General features: G+C 37.1%; 1 protein-coding gene across 4 annotated transcripts; it reads right to left on the minus strand.

Annotated features, from left to right (window-relative positions):
* Positions 1–45: 45 nt before the first annotated feature.
* LOC106138968 (aldo-keto reductase family 1 member B1) lies at positions 46–11,456 on the minus strand. Of its 4 annotated transcripts, none has more exons than XM_060953134.1 (8): positions 11,292–11,456; positions 5,667–5,809; positions 5,000–5,141; positions 4,147–4,293; positions 3,903–3,950; positions 2,114–2,313; positions 988–1,146; positions 46–209 (listed from the first exon to the last, which is right to left on the minus strand). In XM_060953134.1, the coding sequence occupies exons 1-8, from the start codon at positions 11,364–11,366 to the stop codon at positions 164–166; spliced, it is 960 nt and encodes a 319-aa protein (XP_060809117.1). In that variant the 5' UTR covers positions 11,367–11,456; the 3' UTR covers positions 46–163. The 4 variants fall into 4 exon arrangements, with proteins under 4 accessions (XP_060809117.1, XP_060809116.1, XP_060809115.1 ...); XM_060953133.1 differs by lacking the exon at positions 3,903–3,950 and adding an exon at positions 4,001–4,048; XM_060953132.1 differs by lacking the exon at positions 3,903–3,950 and having other exon boundaries at positions 4,099–4,293.
* Positions 11,457–15,338: the final 3,882 nt, after the last annotated feature.

The following is a 15,338-nucleotide window of genomic DNA, read 5'->3' on the forward strand; positions in this document are numbered from 1 at the left end:
GATAGCTAGCCGGAAGATCTTTCAGGATTAAAAAAAACAAAAGAGTTTTCGACGAGTAACATTTATTTACATAAAAATATAACAGTGCATTATACAGAAAAAATACATTTTTTTAATCTACACTGGTTTATTATGGCCCTGTCGTGCAATATAATGGTCCTGCTTAATATTCATCATTTTCGAACGGGTGGTGCTCGTGTCCATAGGAACTGTAATTGGAAAATAAGTGAAATTAAAACCTCACGTAAAAGTAGCCTTCTTTATGACTATATGGAAAAAGTGCGAACATTTGTTAGCTATTTTCTCTCTCATCTTTACGTGTTCCAGATAAATTTGAATATTAATATTATGCCCTGGCCGGGATTCGAACCCGGGACCTACTGTGGCACAGACAAGCGCACTACCGCTGCGCCACAGAGGCCAGATTTGATAGATTATTTGCAAGAAAAAGACATAAGTTACAAACGCAGTCATAGGCACTAGTCTTCCTTTGGGTCTATCAAAGCGTCCTTTCGGCGCCAGATACTTTAATATAGTACTTTATTTAAATTACCAATCCTAAGCATCACAAGTAAAGATCACGACCATAACAGCGTGCCTCAAAAATTACCGGTACCAATTAAGGTTCACAAAAATACCGACTGTCCAACAGTTTTTTGAGACGTAAATTCAAGTCAAAATAAACTACATACGCGGTCATAGGAACCAGTCTCCCGTTGGGCCTATCAAAGCTGTCCAGCAGCAACACGTCTTCCTGAGACAATTTGAAGTCGAAGATGTTGAAGTTGCTCGCAATACATACCTTACGGCGGCAGGTACCGGTAATTACCAATCCAAGTAAAGATCACGACCATAACAGCGTGCCTCAAAAATTACCGGTACCAATTAAGGTTCAGAAAAATACCGGTACCAATTAAGGTTCACAAAAATACCGACTGTCCGTAACAGTTTTTTGAGACGTAAATTCACGTCAAAAATACAACATACGCGGTCATAGGAACCAGCCTCCCGTTGGGTCTGTCGAAGCTGTCCAGCAGCGACACGTCTTCCTGAGACAATTTGAAGTCGAAGATGTTGAAGTTGCTCGCAATACGATCCTTGTTCACAGACTTCGGGAGGACGATGTTGCCGCGTTCAATCTGGTACCTGTGGAGATAAAAATGTTTTAATTAAAAATAAAAAAAGTACCGCCTCCGATCGATATCCTTATATATTAAAGACGAGTTTCATTACTAAGTGGAAAAAAAAACACTTTCCCGAAAACATCATCAGAATCGGTGCAGCGAAACGCAATATGATCGCGGACAAAAGCACATACATATAGTCACGTTTATATCCCTTGCGGGGAAGACAAAGCGAAAAGTCTTGAAAAGACTGATAGGCCACGTTCAGCTGTTTGGCTTAATGAAAGAATTGAGATTCAAATAGTGACAGGTTGATAGCCCATCGCCTGAAAGAAGAATCCCAAGTTGAAAAGCCAATCCCTTATACTATAGGGGATTGAACTGAACTTGGGATTCTTCTTTCAGAATAAATAGGGCCTACATGCCCACTTACCCCATCGCCTGATAGAAACATCCCAAGTTCACAAGCCCATCCTCTAAAGCCTACCTACTAATTTACCTGTGCCGTGTGGTTCCCGGCACCAACAGAAAAAAGAATAGGACCACTCCCGTCTCTCTCCCATGGATGTCGTAAAAGGCGACTAAGGGCTAGGCTTACACACTTGGGATTCATCATTTAGGCGATGGGCTGGCAACCTGTCACTATTTGAATCTCAATTCTATCTTGAAGCCAAACAGCTGAACGTGGCCTATCAGTCTTTACAAGACTGTCGGCTCTGTCTACCCCGCAAGGGATATAGACGTGATAATATGTATGTATGTACTAACTTCAAAAATACCCGAAACCGCCGAGCTTGCATGAAGAGAGTTATGAATGTGGACGAAGCGAAGGAAGTATGCAGAGATCGTGGCAAGTGGAAAGAGGTTGCCTCTGCCTACCGCTCCGGGAAAGAGGCGTGATTTTATGTATGTATGTATGCTAGCCCATCGCCTGATAGAAACATCCCAAGTTAACAAGCTCATCCTCCAAAGCCTACATAGTAACATACCTCAGAACAACTTGAGCGACAGTCTTCCCCAGTCTCTGGGCGATGGCCACCAGCTGGGGATCCAGCAACAGCTGCGGATCCTCCGGCTTAGCCCAGGGTCTGTCCGGGGAGCCCAGCGGGGAGTAAGCCGTGATAGTTATACCGTGCTGAGCGCAGAACGCCTTCAGACGCGCCTGGTTGAAGTACGGGTGGCACTCCACCTTGGTGAAGATATTAAATACATACATATAGTCACGTCTGTATCCCTTACGGGGTAGACAGAGCCAACAGTCCCGTAAATACATACATACATACATATAGTCACGTCTGTATCCCTTACGGGCTAGACAGAGTCATCAACAGTCCCGAAAAGACTGAATGACAAAGTTCAGCTGCTCGGGCTTGATGATGGAATTGAGATCCAAATAGTGACAGGTTGCTAGCCCATCGCCTTAAAAAAAAAGGATCGCAATTTTATAAGCCTATCCCTTAGTCGCTTTTTACGACATCCATGGGAAAGAGATGGAGTGGTCCTATTCTTTTTGTTTTGGTGCCGGGAACCACACGGCAAGAAATGAAATGAAGAAGAAAATTTAGCTGAGTTCTGTGGAGAGGATGAATGAAAGCTGGTTGACTGAGCTGATATACAAGGAGAGTGCGGAGGGAAAGGTCGGAGTGGGAAGACCAAGACGAACGTGTCTTGATCAAATTAAGGACGTCCTGGTAAAGGGTCAGGTCAAGAGTACCCGAAACCGACGAGCTTGCGTGGAGATAGTTTGAAAGATGTAGTCTCCTTCCGGGATAAAGGCGCGATTTTATGTATACATGTATGTATGTATATTTCATAATGATTTTTAAACATTCAATAATATGTCAGATTACAAACATTTACATATATATATATATCCCCACCTATATATATATATATATATATATATATATATATACTTACAATCCCTATATATTCACTGACTATATGTAAATGTTTGTAATAACCTATATATATATATATATAGGTTATTATAGCTATAGCGCTATACATATATATATAGCGTTTTTCAAATGCTTATGTGTTATCAATAAATAGGTTTATTTTACATTCAAAAGTGACTTTTACACATAGAAGCCATCTTGTTTTTGTGACGTCTCAGGTCGTGATACGGCTTAGATTAGATACTATGCCACCAGGGTGTGCAGTATCGATTAACCTTTTGATTTTGATTATTGATTGTCCTCGAAATTTATAATACACTAGACTGGCGAAAGGTCAGGTCAAGTGTGACCTTAAACTGAAAAGCTTGAAAACAGCGACAAGTCTAAATCGCGCAAGCAAAGATTTCACGTACACATACATACATACATAAAATCACGCCTCTTTCCCGGAGGGGTAGACAGAGACTACCTCTTTCCACTTGCCACGATCTCTGCATACTTCCTTCGCTTCATCCACATTCATAACTCTCTTCATGCAAGCTCGGCGGTTTCGGGTACTTTTTTGACTGACCCTTTACCAGGACGTCCTTAACTTCACGTATTGGAGCATTATATATCTCAACCTCCGACACAACATCGTCTGTCGCGCGGTTCCCCAGGCATCACACCTACCCTGGCGGAAGATCTTCCCTTTGATGGCGGTCGATCCCGCATCATCGCTCCCGCCACAAGCCTATCCCTTAATCGCCTTTAACGACATCCATGGGAAACAGATAGAGCGGTCCTATTAATTTCGTCTATTAGCACCAGGAACCGCACGGTTGACACGGGAACCAAAAACCTTGACCAACAATACCTACCTTAATCAATTCCTCACCTGATTAGTGACAGGTCTGACTGAAGCTATCTCCACCACCCTGAGCACCTGTCTCTTGTTGAAGTTGGATTGACCAAATACCTTAATCAATTCCTCACCTGATTAGTGACAGGTCTGACTGAAGCTATCTCCAGCACCCTGAGCACCTGTCTCTTGTTGAAGTTGGATTGACCAAATACCTTAATCAATTCCTCACCTGATTAGTGACAGGTTTAACAGTGGCTATCTCCAGCACCCTGAGCACCTGTCTCTTGTTGAAGTTGGACAAGCCGATGCTCCTCACGAGACCCTCGCCGACCAGGGGCTCCATGGCCCGCCACGTGTCCACGTAATCAACGTCGGAGACCAGGATTTTACCGTTCTCGTCCGTCGGGAAATTGTCGCCGCCTTCCTGTAAAAAAAACGAGGTTGGAATATATACCTACATTAGAGTTATAAGGGTGTACATATTGCGTGCATAAGTTTAACATAACATAACATGTAATCACCAGAGATCGGAATAGGTAGATTGAATTGGGGTCATTGAACTGAAACGTATATATTAATATGGACATGCCTCCGGGATTGCGGGATTTGTAAATTATTAAGATTTTTTCCGGATTTTTTTACAAGTGGGATGAAGAATATATTAGTGGTAGCTGTTTTCCCCCGACTTCGTTCACGTAAATTGTAGTCCTATGTTACCCGTGGACAACGTAGTTTACTGTAAGTGTAAGTACTGAAATGGAATCCCGGAAAAGAGGCTTATCCATGTTATGATTTCTATGGTAATTCATGATGCAAGTACATAAAATCAATCTACCTATTCCGATCTCTGGTAATCACGTCTATATCCCTTGCGGGGTAGACAGAGACAACAGTCTTGAAAAGACTGAATGGCCACGTTCAGCTATTTGGCTTAACGATAGAATTGAGATTCAAATACTGACAGGTTGGTAGCCCATCGCCTCAAATGGGAATCCCAAGTATGAAAGCCTATCCCTTTCTCAGCTATTACGACATCCATGAGAACGAAATGTAAGTGGTCCTATTCTATTTTACCACTGGTGTCGGACACCACACGGCATAAAGTTTACACAGAATGTCACTGTGCTCACCTTATAAGCTTGCGGCCAGTGTATGAGGTACAGGTCAAGATATTTGAGACCCAAGTCTTTCAAGGTGGTCAGCAGGGCTCCACGGACCAGGTCCGGTCGGTGGTAGGTGTTCCACAACTTGGAAGTTATAAACAGATCCTCTCTGGTGACAAAAAATAAAATTCACAAGAGCGATCCCAAGTTTAAAAGCCTATCTAGCCTTAGTCGCCTTTAACGACATCCATGGGAAACATGGAGTGTTTTTTTTTTTCTAATGCGACGGAAATTACACGGCGGCCGTTAAATCTTAAAAAAATTAATCTTTAAAATAAAAATGAATCGCAAAATGTGTAAGCGCATAACTCAACAACGCCTAGACCCATTTGGCCAATTTTTATTTTTTAATGTTTTTTTGCAATTTTTTTTTCACATTTTCCATTATTTCTTCGCTCCTAATAGTTACATTGTGATGTAATATGTATATCCTAAAGCCTTCCTCGATAAATGGTCTATTCAACACAAAAAATTCAATTCGAACCACTAGTTCCTGAGATTAGCGCGTTCAAACAAACAAACTCTTCAGCTTTATAATATACTAGTATCTATCTATTTAGGTGCTACATTAAAAAAACCTTTTTGACATAAGTCTGTCGACGTCAGCTAGTTGATTTAACAAAAAAAAACATACCTTTTAACGACCCCCTCATTAATTTTAGCCGCAATGGCTTCGCCAACTTCTCTCTCGTTGCCGTATATGTGTGCGCAGTCTATGTGCCTGTATCCAATGTCGATGGCGTCTTTCACAGCTTGTGTCACCTCACCGGGCTTAGACTGATGGCAAAGATAGACAGACAGATAGATAATTCAAATTCAAATTCAAAATTTTCATTCATTATTATAGGACACTTCGTATCGCTTAATAATTGTCAAAACGTTTGGTTTCACAACATTGGTTGACGTCAAATGAATTACTTAAAACTAAGTTTACTGACTGCCGCTTCCAAGGCGTCAGTGCAGAAGAAGCGGTAACAAACTGCACTGCAGCATTTTATTCAACAACGTCAACTTCACAATTATCCAAACTTAGAATAGAATGTGGACGAGAGAATACATTGTTCAGATTAATATTTTTTATGAGAATTTAATATATAAAAAAATATATATATACATATATATATATTATGGATTGCCAATTTTAAAAAGATTTATGTACAGAGTGTACTGAATTTTCATTTAGATTCAAATCAAACTATAGATATATTAGTCATTTATTTGATTTGCTACACACAATTTACAATTTCACATGGAATACAAATTAATTAGGGCACGAGTTGCAGCAATACAAAATGGTCACAACTCAACGAATTTATTGCTATAGAGCAATACGCTGATTTTCATTTATGACCTAGGTGCTAGTGCAGGTCAATCTGCGCACGCCATAAAAAAATTAACATTAACAAACAAACAAACAAAGACTCGTGTTGTGACTTTAAGTTATAATTGTATATGTGTGTGCGCAGTCTATGTGCCTGTATCCAATGTCGATGGCGTCTTCACAGCTTGTGTGACGTCACCGGGCTTAGACTGATGGCGGAGATAGACAGACAGATATATAGATAATTCATTCATTTGATTTGCTACACACAATTTACAATTTGCCGTGTGGTTCCCGGCACCAATACAAAAAAGAACAGGACCACTACATCTCTTTCCCGTGGATGTCGTAAAAGGCGACTAAGAGATAGGCTTACAAACTTGGGATTCTTTTTTAGGCGATGGGCTAGCAACCTGTCACTATTTAAATCTCAATTCTATCATTAAGCCAAATAGCTGAACGTGGCCATTCACTCTTTTCAAGGCTGTTGGCTCTGTCTACCCCGCAAGGGATATGGACGTGACCATATGTATGTATGTAAAAAGACTAATAGGATAAGTTTAGCTGTTCGGCTTAATGATAGAATACATACATACATATGGTCACGTCTATATCCCTTGCGGGGTAGATAGAGCCAGCAGTGTTAAAAAGACTAATAGGATAAGTTTAGCTGTTTGGCTTAATGATAGAATACATACATACATATGGTCACGTCTATATCCCCTGCGGGGTAGACAGAGCCAACAGTGTTTAAAAGACTAATAGGATAAGCTTAGCTGGTTGGCTTAATGATAGAATACATACACATACATACATATGGTCACGTCTATATCCCTTGCGGGGTAGACAGAGCCATGTTCAGCTGTTTGACTTAATGATAGAATTGAGATTCAAATAGTGACAGGTTGCTAGTCTGTCGCTTAAAGAATCCCTAATTCATGCTTATGAATTCATTATCCCGTAGTTGCCTTTTACGACATCCACGGGGAAGAGATGGAGTGGTCCTATTCTTTTCTCTATTAATGCCAGGAACTACACGGCACCAATAATCAAGTCTTAATACCTTACGGGTAAACAGAGCCTACTTAGTCTCAATGATTTTTGATAGCTTTGACATTGAAAGATGTTTGAAGGTCGCCTCTTTTACAACCATGACATAATGTTATTTAAACAAATATGGTATGGTTCAAATTGATAACCTATTTTTTATATAAACTTACTCGTAGATAGATAAAACTCTTTATTGCACCATAAGAGTAAAACATACAAAACAGACAGAGATGGTACAAAGGCGGACTTATCGCTAATGCAATCTCTTCCAGTCAACCTTTGGGTGGAAGGAAACCAAACAGGAGATTGATATATATATACCCAAGATACCCCAGAGTTTAATTTTATCATGATTACCTAGTCATGATAAAATTAAACTCTGGGGTATCTTACAAACTTAGGATTCTTTTTTTAAGCGATGGGCGAGCAACCTGTCTCTATTTGATTTTCAATTCTATCATAAGTCAACCAGCTGAATGTGGTCTATCAGTATTTTCAAGACTGTTGGCTCTGTCTACCCCGTAAGGGACACAGACGTGATTATTATGTATGATAATGAGATGGAATATCTAAGTGGAAAATTGGCAATATTAAGAAAACATATAATATTTAAGTGCCATGTGGTTCCCGGAACCAATTAATTAAAAAAGAATAGGACCACTCCATCTCTTTCCCATGGATGTCGTAAAAGGCGACTAAGGGATAGGCTTATAAAATTGCGATCCTTTTTTAGGCGATGCACTAGCAACCTGTCACTATTTGATTCTCAATTCTATCATAAGTCAAACAGCTGAATGTGGCCTATCAGTCTTTTCAAGACTGTTGGCTCTGTCTACCCCGCAAGGGACACAAACGTGATTATTATGTATGATTATATTATAGAAATGTTAGTAATCATACTTAATATGAAGTTGTCTTTTTTTCTATATACACTAATCTCAGAGAGTATTGGATGGATTTTGTTCCTGTTTGGAATGTCAGAGAGAATGTTACCCATGCAAAACTGGTGTGGATCACTAGTAATAATACAACAAGAACACAAGGAACTGTCTGCCTCTGTGGCGCAGTGGTAGTATACTTTTCTGTGATACTGGAGGTCCTGGGTTCGAATCCCGGCCAGGGCATTATGAGAAAAGAACTTTTTCTGATTGTCCTGTGCCTTGGATGTTTATCTAATCTATATGTATAAGTATTCATTATAAAATATAGTATTGTTAAGTAAGTATCTTGTAACACAAGTCTCAAACTTACTTCGAAGCTAACTCAATCTGTGTAATTTGTCCCTTATATATATGAAACTTAACAACCTTGAATTTTAGATCAATAAAAGCTGATATAGGGTGATTGCGCTGGTTTTCGTCCAATTAGCGGAGTTGCTAGCTTTCAGACGTAAAAATAATATGATAAAGTATCCTAATTAAAATAGCTCATATTTGTTTATATACCTCATATAGTCTATTTTTGATAAAAATTAAGAAACTTTTAATTATAACTACATTGTTTTTTATATAAATAATTAAATGTTAAATGGCAGATTTCACTAGTTTTCGTCCAAAAAATTTGGTTTTCGCCCTGGTGTGATCTAGTTTCCGTCCAGTATGTAAAAAAGAGTAAAAGTGCAATGTTAAATAAAAACTGTCTTTATAATCTTTTATTTAATCAACAAAAATATTTATTCTTCAGCAGTAGATTTCCTGCTTTTTTATTTCCCCGAATCCATCTATAACAATTAATTTCAAAGTTTAGTACCTACTAGAAAAACCTGTACAAATTAACAAGAAAATGTGTTAGAAGTAGATTCCACACTATTATGGACGAAAACTAATACAAAAAAAATTGCTGTTTAGTTTTCGTCCATGCCATTTAAACATTTTTTTAAACAAGCAATACTGAGAAATTATTGGACGTTAACTAAATATCTTGTCAAATAGCCAATAAAGTTCCTATCTAAAGAAAACACATATTTTTTTATAGGTCTGAAAAAGTAAAATGAACATTCCAAATATTTAGCTTGCTGTTTTAGTTTCCGTCCACGTGGACGGATACCAAATAATTGGTAAAATTGGCATGTCAGTATTCGTCCGCAAACTTTTACTAAGATTTCTACAAAAACATTGTAAAATAACCTTAACATATTGTTAGTTATACTCTTAAATATCCTTACATGCCAAAATATTACCCAATCTATGTGAAATAGTCAAAAAACCCACCACCGAGTGTTCCTGCACCAGCTATTTTTTTTGTATCGGCAATGACGTCTACGAAACACGAACACATGCTGGCCACTGAGTTTAATTTTTTCGAAGTTTTCACTTGACAAATTGGATTTTGTGGTTGTTAGAACTGTTGCTTAAGTATGAAGGATCGTGACAAGTTGCAACATGCGTGCATAGGTGTGTTTATATTCTTTTTATATGCGTTTAAAAGTGAAATGGACGAAAAGTAGAACTGGACGCCAAACCAGCGCAATTACCCTACTCAATTGATATGACCTTCAATTATATTTGTTTTTTATTCATAGGTATAACATAGGTACCATGTGGTTCCCGGCACCAATAGAAATAAAGAATAGGATCACTCCATCTCTTACGATGTCGTTAAAGGCGACTAAGGGATAGGCTTACGAAGTAGAGATTCTTCTTGAAAGCAATGAGCTAGCACAACCTGTTGTCTCTATTTGAATCTCAATTATTGAGCCAAACACCTGAATGTGGCCGATTGGTATTTTCAAGATTGTTGGCTATGTCTACCCCGCAGGGGATTTAGACGTGATTATATGTATGTATGTACCGTGTGGTTTCTACAACCAACGATTTTTATATTCAGCACTGAGACAAACAACACCTAATAGGAGTAACATAGGCTATTTTTTCTATAAATTCTCATGGAGCCAAGCCTTGTGTAAAAGCTACTTGTTCATAAATTAAGAGGAATAAAAAAAAATCTTATTAGATTGTTAACAGAATTTTCAACAATTTCAATTTGGTTCAAGTTTCTGCAAATAACAATTATGTGGTTGACGACAGATTTTCATTGTTTTGAATTACGTGGTTTCTATTTTTATTTAGTAACCGCTGCCTTTGAAAGTAACCGGATGGAGTTTTCGACTTAAATCTGATAAATACCTTCCAAGTGCCCAATCCAATTATAGGGCACTCCAGTCCGTTGTTAAACTTCACGCTGAAAGCCATTTTGTATAATAATATTGTTCAATATTAATAATTCTCGTTTACAAAATAAACTTTAGCAAGCACTGTTCGACAAGATGCGAAACGAAAAGAAAAATATCTTTTTTGTAAACAGAACAGCAAGTTTGACATTGACCGTACATAATTGACAATTTTTTAACTTTTTTTGGTCTTGGATGCATAGATAAAATATAATTAAGCCGCTCTTATTTTTTCTCTATTAATTATCTTTCTACCAAGTTTTAGGAAGAGACGTTAGGGATTTGAAAAAAAGTAATCAGTATCATCGCTTTTTAGAGCTCTTTCTCGAAAGGGAAGGCAACGACTATATCAGATTTCCACTTGCCACGATCCCTGCACACTTTTTCGCTTCGTTCACATTCTTCGGACCTCCAGCTATGTTAGCTGACTATATTATTTTTAGTCGAGTTTTTGAGTTATGTAAATCATAGTTTAAATGAAATCCTTAAAATCATAATTGAACTTTGGTGAAAGTTGTTTGTAGTATGGAAAAAGTATGGAAACCTCTAAACTTATGTACCTATTTGCCACTTTAAAAAAACCCAAAATCTCAAATAAATACATAAGAGGGACGCGGTGAGGTTACAGAATATGAAAAAAAGAAAAAGTTGTGTTACATTTCTGTGGGACTAAGTAAAGATGCGAGCGAAGCCATCGATGAAAGCTAAATAGATCTTACCTTCCAAGTTCCTAAGCCGATCTGTGGAATAGTGTATCCATTTAACAATTTGACCACTGGTACTTTTGACGCCATTTTTTAAGTATTTCCACTTTTAATGATTTTGTACAATCGAAGATATATGATGCTATCGGCTAAGAAAGAATACTACAAATGTACAAATTTATTGGACATCTTAAGGTTATCATAAGACAAGAAGTTATTTAATACTTACCAGATAAACCCTCGTAAAATAATTTTAATCTTTATTACTTAATTGTTAAGATCGATTATTGCATGTCTCATTTCAAATACAGTTCATGCGCTTAAATGGTGTACGTGCTTTTTGAAGTTTATCTCGCCTCTCACTCTGATATATTGCAAGAAAGGGAGAGGTACCAATTAAAAATATATGTAACTTTGTTACATTATTATGTCATCGAGGTATGAGGTATCTATGTACCTATGGCGAAATCCTAAGTTGATTAGGTTGAGTAAGTAGGTATAATCACAAATTTGGAAATATCTTATGATGAACAAGAGAGAGCTGAAGAGATCGGATCAAATGTAAAGATAAATGGAGGAAAGAGGACCCCAGGGCCCGAGCACTATGGTGGAAAGTGCAACTGGGAATGCACAAATATGAGAGAGAGAGAGAGAGAGAGAAAGAGACAGAATATAAATGAACCAAAGACAAAGTCAGAAATGTAATTTGGCATTCATGAAATTCTGTTTGTTCGGTAGATTAAGTACCTATCTTATGTTGAAAAATAAACTGACATTTAATATTTCTAGGAATGCCGCACATATTTTGAGCGCTTAAACTGTAATATTTATAATATTGTGTAATATTACGATTGAATAATATCTTTGTCAGATAAAATGTTACTTTGAAATATAGGTCAAAGCACTTCAATCTTTAACTTAGGTAAATACGGTTGCTTCTCCCGTGTCACGATTTAAAACAAGCTTTTATTTACGGTTTCGCCTTTTATCACCACTTCAGAATTATTATCAACTAGCTGTGCCCGCGACTTCGTCCGCGTGGAATAGTTATTTTGGGCATCATTGAAGCCCTCAAGGATTTTTTCCAATTTCTTTCTTCACATTCTCCATTATTTCTTCGCTCCTAATAGTTGCAGCGTGATTTACTACAGCCTAAAGCCTTCCTCGATAAATGGTCTATTGAACACAAAAAGAATTTTTCAATTCGAACCAGTAGTTCCCAAGATTTGCGCGTTCAAACAAACAAACAAACTCTTCAGCTTTATAATATTAGTATAGATTTGAAGTACCTACTTTACAACCAACTGGCCATGAACACTCAATAATTTCAATGAGTCCATTTTTTTTACACATTCCTAGCTTTTACCCGCTGTTTAGCCAGCGCGAATTTAGCGCCACCTTCGATAGAAAACAGGTTTATTGCAAAATCCCACGGGCACTATAGTTTTTACCTGATGAACTGAACCTCCTTCAGAACCTTATTAATATAAATAAGCGAAATTTCAAAAAAATTGTTGAATTGGTTCAGAAGATAACGCGTGAAGAGATAACAAACATACCAACTTACTTTCGCATTTATCCTAACTAATAGTATTAGGTATGATAAATACTGAATTAATCTTCTTGTAATATCATGTACCTACACATGTCCTACTCCAGACTTATTATATAGGTCTTATATGGGAGCGTTCAAGTATTACGAAACGAAATTTTTGAAGATTTTTTAACCGCCCGAAGCCGAAAAGGCTGTTGAAGGAGCGTCAAGACCTCGCCTAAAACTGTCCCGCTGTAATAGTTAATGCCTTTTAGGTAAACAATGTACACATAGTCCAAAAAAAAAACACCTATGTAATAAGTCTGGAGAAGAACAAAGGGTATCTTTTATCCCGTTCTTTTGTACTTGTTGCAGAATATAAAATTTTCCATGATAGCACCATTATATTATGACCATGGGGCATGAATGTTATTCTGGGACTTCAAATAGATAAGGATTTACTTATCTGAAATGATAAATGAACGGTTGTTTGCAAGATTGTCCATAAATAAAAAAAGTAGGTAGGTATATTGTAAATAATATTACACAATATTATGTCATTACCTAATTAATTTTAATAAATTTCAAAGAAAAATCATCATTAAGCCAAATAGCTTAGCTTGGCCTATCAGTCTTTTCAAGACTGTTGGCTCTGTCTACCCCACAAGGGATATAGACGTGACCATATGTATGTATGTATGTAAGTATGTTCAAAGAACTGGCTGTTTTGTCGTGTGGTTCCCAGCACGTTAGAATAGCACCACTGCAGCTCTTTTCCATGGATGTCGTAAAACGCGACTAAAGGCTAGATCGGGTCAACATTCTCGTCCGTTATCTACTGAACCATTTTTTTTTAAATTTTGGTTTGAACCACTTTGGTCACCTGGGTGATAAAAGTCAACAAGATTACTTTCCACATTTTATGTTTCCTGAAAAAACCACCTGATGAAAGATCGTGGCAAGTGGAAAGATGTAGTCTCTGCCTACCCATTTATGCATGTATGAATATCAATATCCACAACATTTAAACTTTAATTATTTTTGTCTTTAAATCACCTGGGTTTGCGTATATAAAATTCTCGTGTCACAATGTTCGTTCCCGTACTCCTCCGAAACGGCGTGACCGATTCTCATGAAATTTTGTGAGAATATTGAGAGTAGAGTAGGTCTGAGAATCAGCCAACATCTATTTTTCATGCCCCTTAGTGATAAGGGTTGTCCACCCTTAAATTTTTTTTAACTATAAATTACTTACCTAAAATTATTTATATGGCAAAACAACGTTTGCTGGAACAGCTAGTAATTAATACAAAATTAAGTCTGAAAACTTCATCCCGGTAAAATTTAAAGTTCCCACGGAATTTGCGAAAAACCTTTTGTAAGTAGCGATTAATTCTTCGCTTTTTATTGGTGGCGTTAAATTGCGTTGTTTTTTTTTTGGGCAAACCTGCATTCCTGCACCAGGATGTGTAACCATGATCGATCCAATACAGGTCAGGTTAACCTGCAAGGATTGCGGAGGTAGGTGCTTCGTATAAAAAACCAGACTCACCCAATTCCTGGTCAAAGGCACACCCCGGGCTCCTGTCCAGATTGATGAGGATGCAACCGGGACTGAAGCCAGGAGGAAGCAATCACTTCGTGGATCGAGTCTAACTCAATCTTTGAATTTTGTTGGATGCAAAAAAAAAATTTTCTAAATGAATTTTAACGGCATTAAAAAAAAACGGGTACAATTTAAGGGCTCACCAAAATAGCTTTTGTTTTCCAAATTTTAGTACCCAGTAAAATAAATTAACTCCATATAAATTAAAATCAATCTATACTTAGTTTCCCAAAGTAAAACGTATTAAGCTTCAGAATAAGTATACACACGTCAGAATAATCGTACGTTGTGTACAAATATTCTTTTTGATTGCCAAAATGGATAAATGCTCACCAAATATTGTTTCACTAAAACAGTAACATTGATACCAAAATGTACAGTTCAAATTTGCTTTATTGTAATCAAATTATGTAACCAAAATCCAAAATATATTATGGTCAAGCTAAGATTACGTAATATAAACGTAATATATACGTAAAATATAAAGTGCCATTGATTATTTTTAAGTACAAATTAATCTTATAAGATAAGATTGTATAAGACTGTAATTATTGTGTTCCTTTCGAAGTGCCATTGATTATTCTTAAATTAATCTTATGAACACTTTAATAAAATTTCTGTTTTAATTTAGATTTTTTATTTCCTCGTCTACCAATGGTTTGTTTCATTGTATACCTTAGTCATTATGTGTTGCAATAATTGACAACAAAGTAATTATGTAACTGCATAAAAATATATAATTGAATGCATAATGCATTAATTATGTAACTTGTGTTTGGTGTAATCAATATTATATTTGGTATGAAAAAAATATTTGCGGTTGACTGTAATTTTTTCCCTCAGCATAGATAACTAAAATGAAAGTAATAAAATAAAATATTGGTAACATCTCCTTAGCGATAATTTACAAAATTTGGACTCA

The sequence above is a fragment of the Amyelois transitella genome, chromosome 31 (genome assembly GCF_032362555.1).
Source record: "Amyelois transitella isolate CPQ chromosome 31, ilAmyTran1.1, whole genome shotgun sequence".
Taxonomy (NCBI): Eukaryota; Metazoa; Arthropoda; class Insecta; order Lepidoptera; family Pyralidae; genus Amyelois; species Amyelois transitella.

Bases quoted from the DNA above. Each gene is read 5' to 3' on its own strand.
- LOC106138968 (XM_060953134.1), bottom strand. From the start codon at position 11,366: ATGGCGTCAAAAGTACCAGTGGTCAAATTGTTAAATGGATACACTATT. The intron at 5,810-11,291 runs GTAAGATCTATT...CTTTGCCATCAG, and splicing joins TCGGCTTAGGAACTTGGAAG to TCTAAGCCCGGTGAGGTGAC. The intron at 210-987 runs GTATGTTGTATT...TTCCAATTACAG, and splicing joins AGGCTGGTTCCTATGACCGC to TTCCTATGGACACGAGCACC.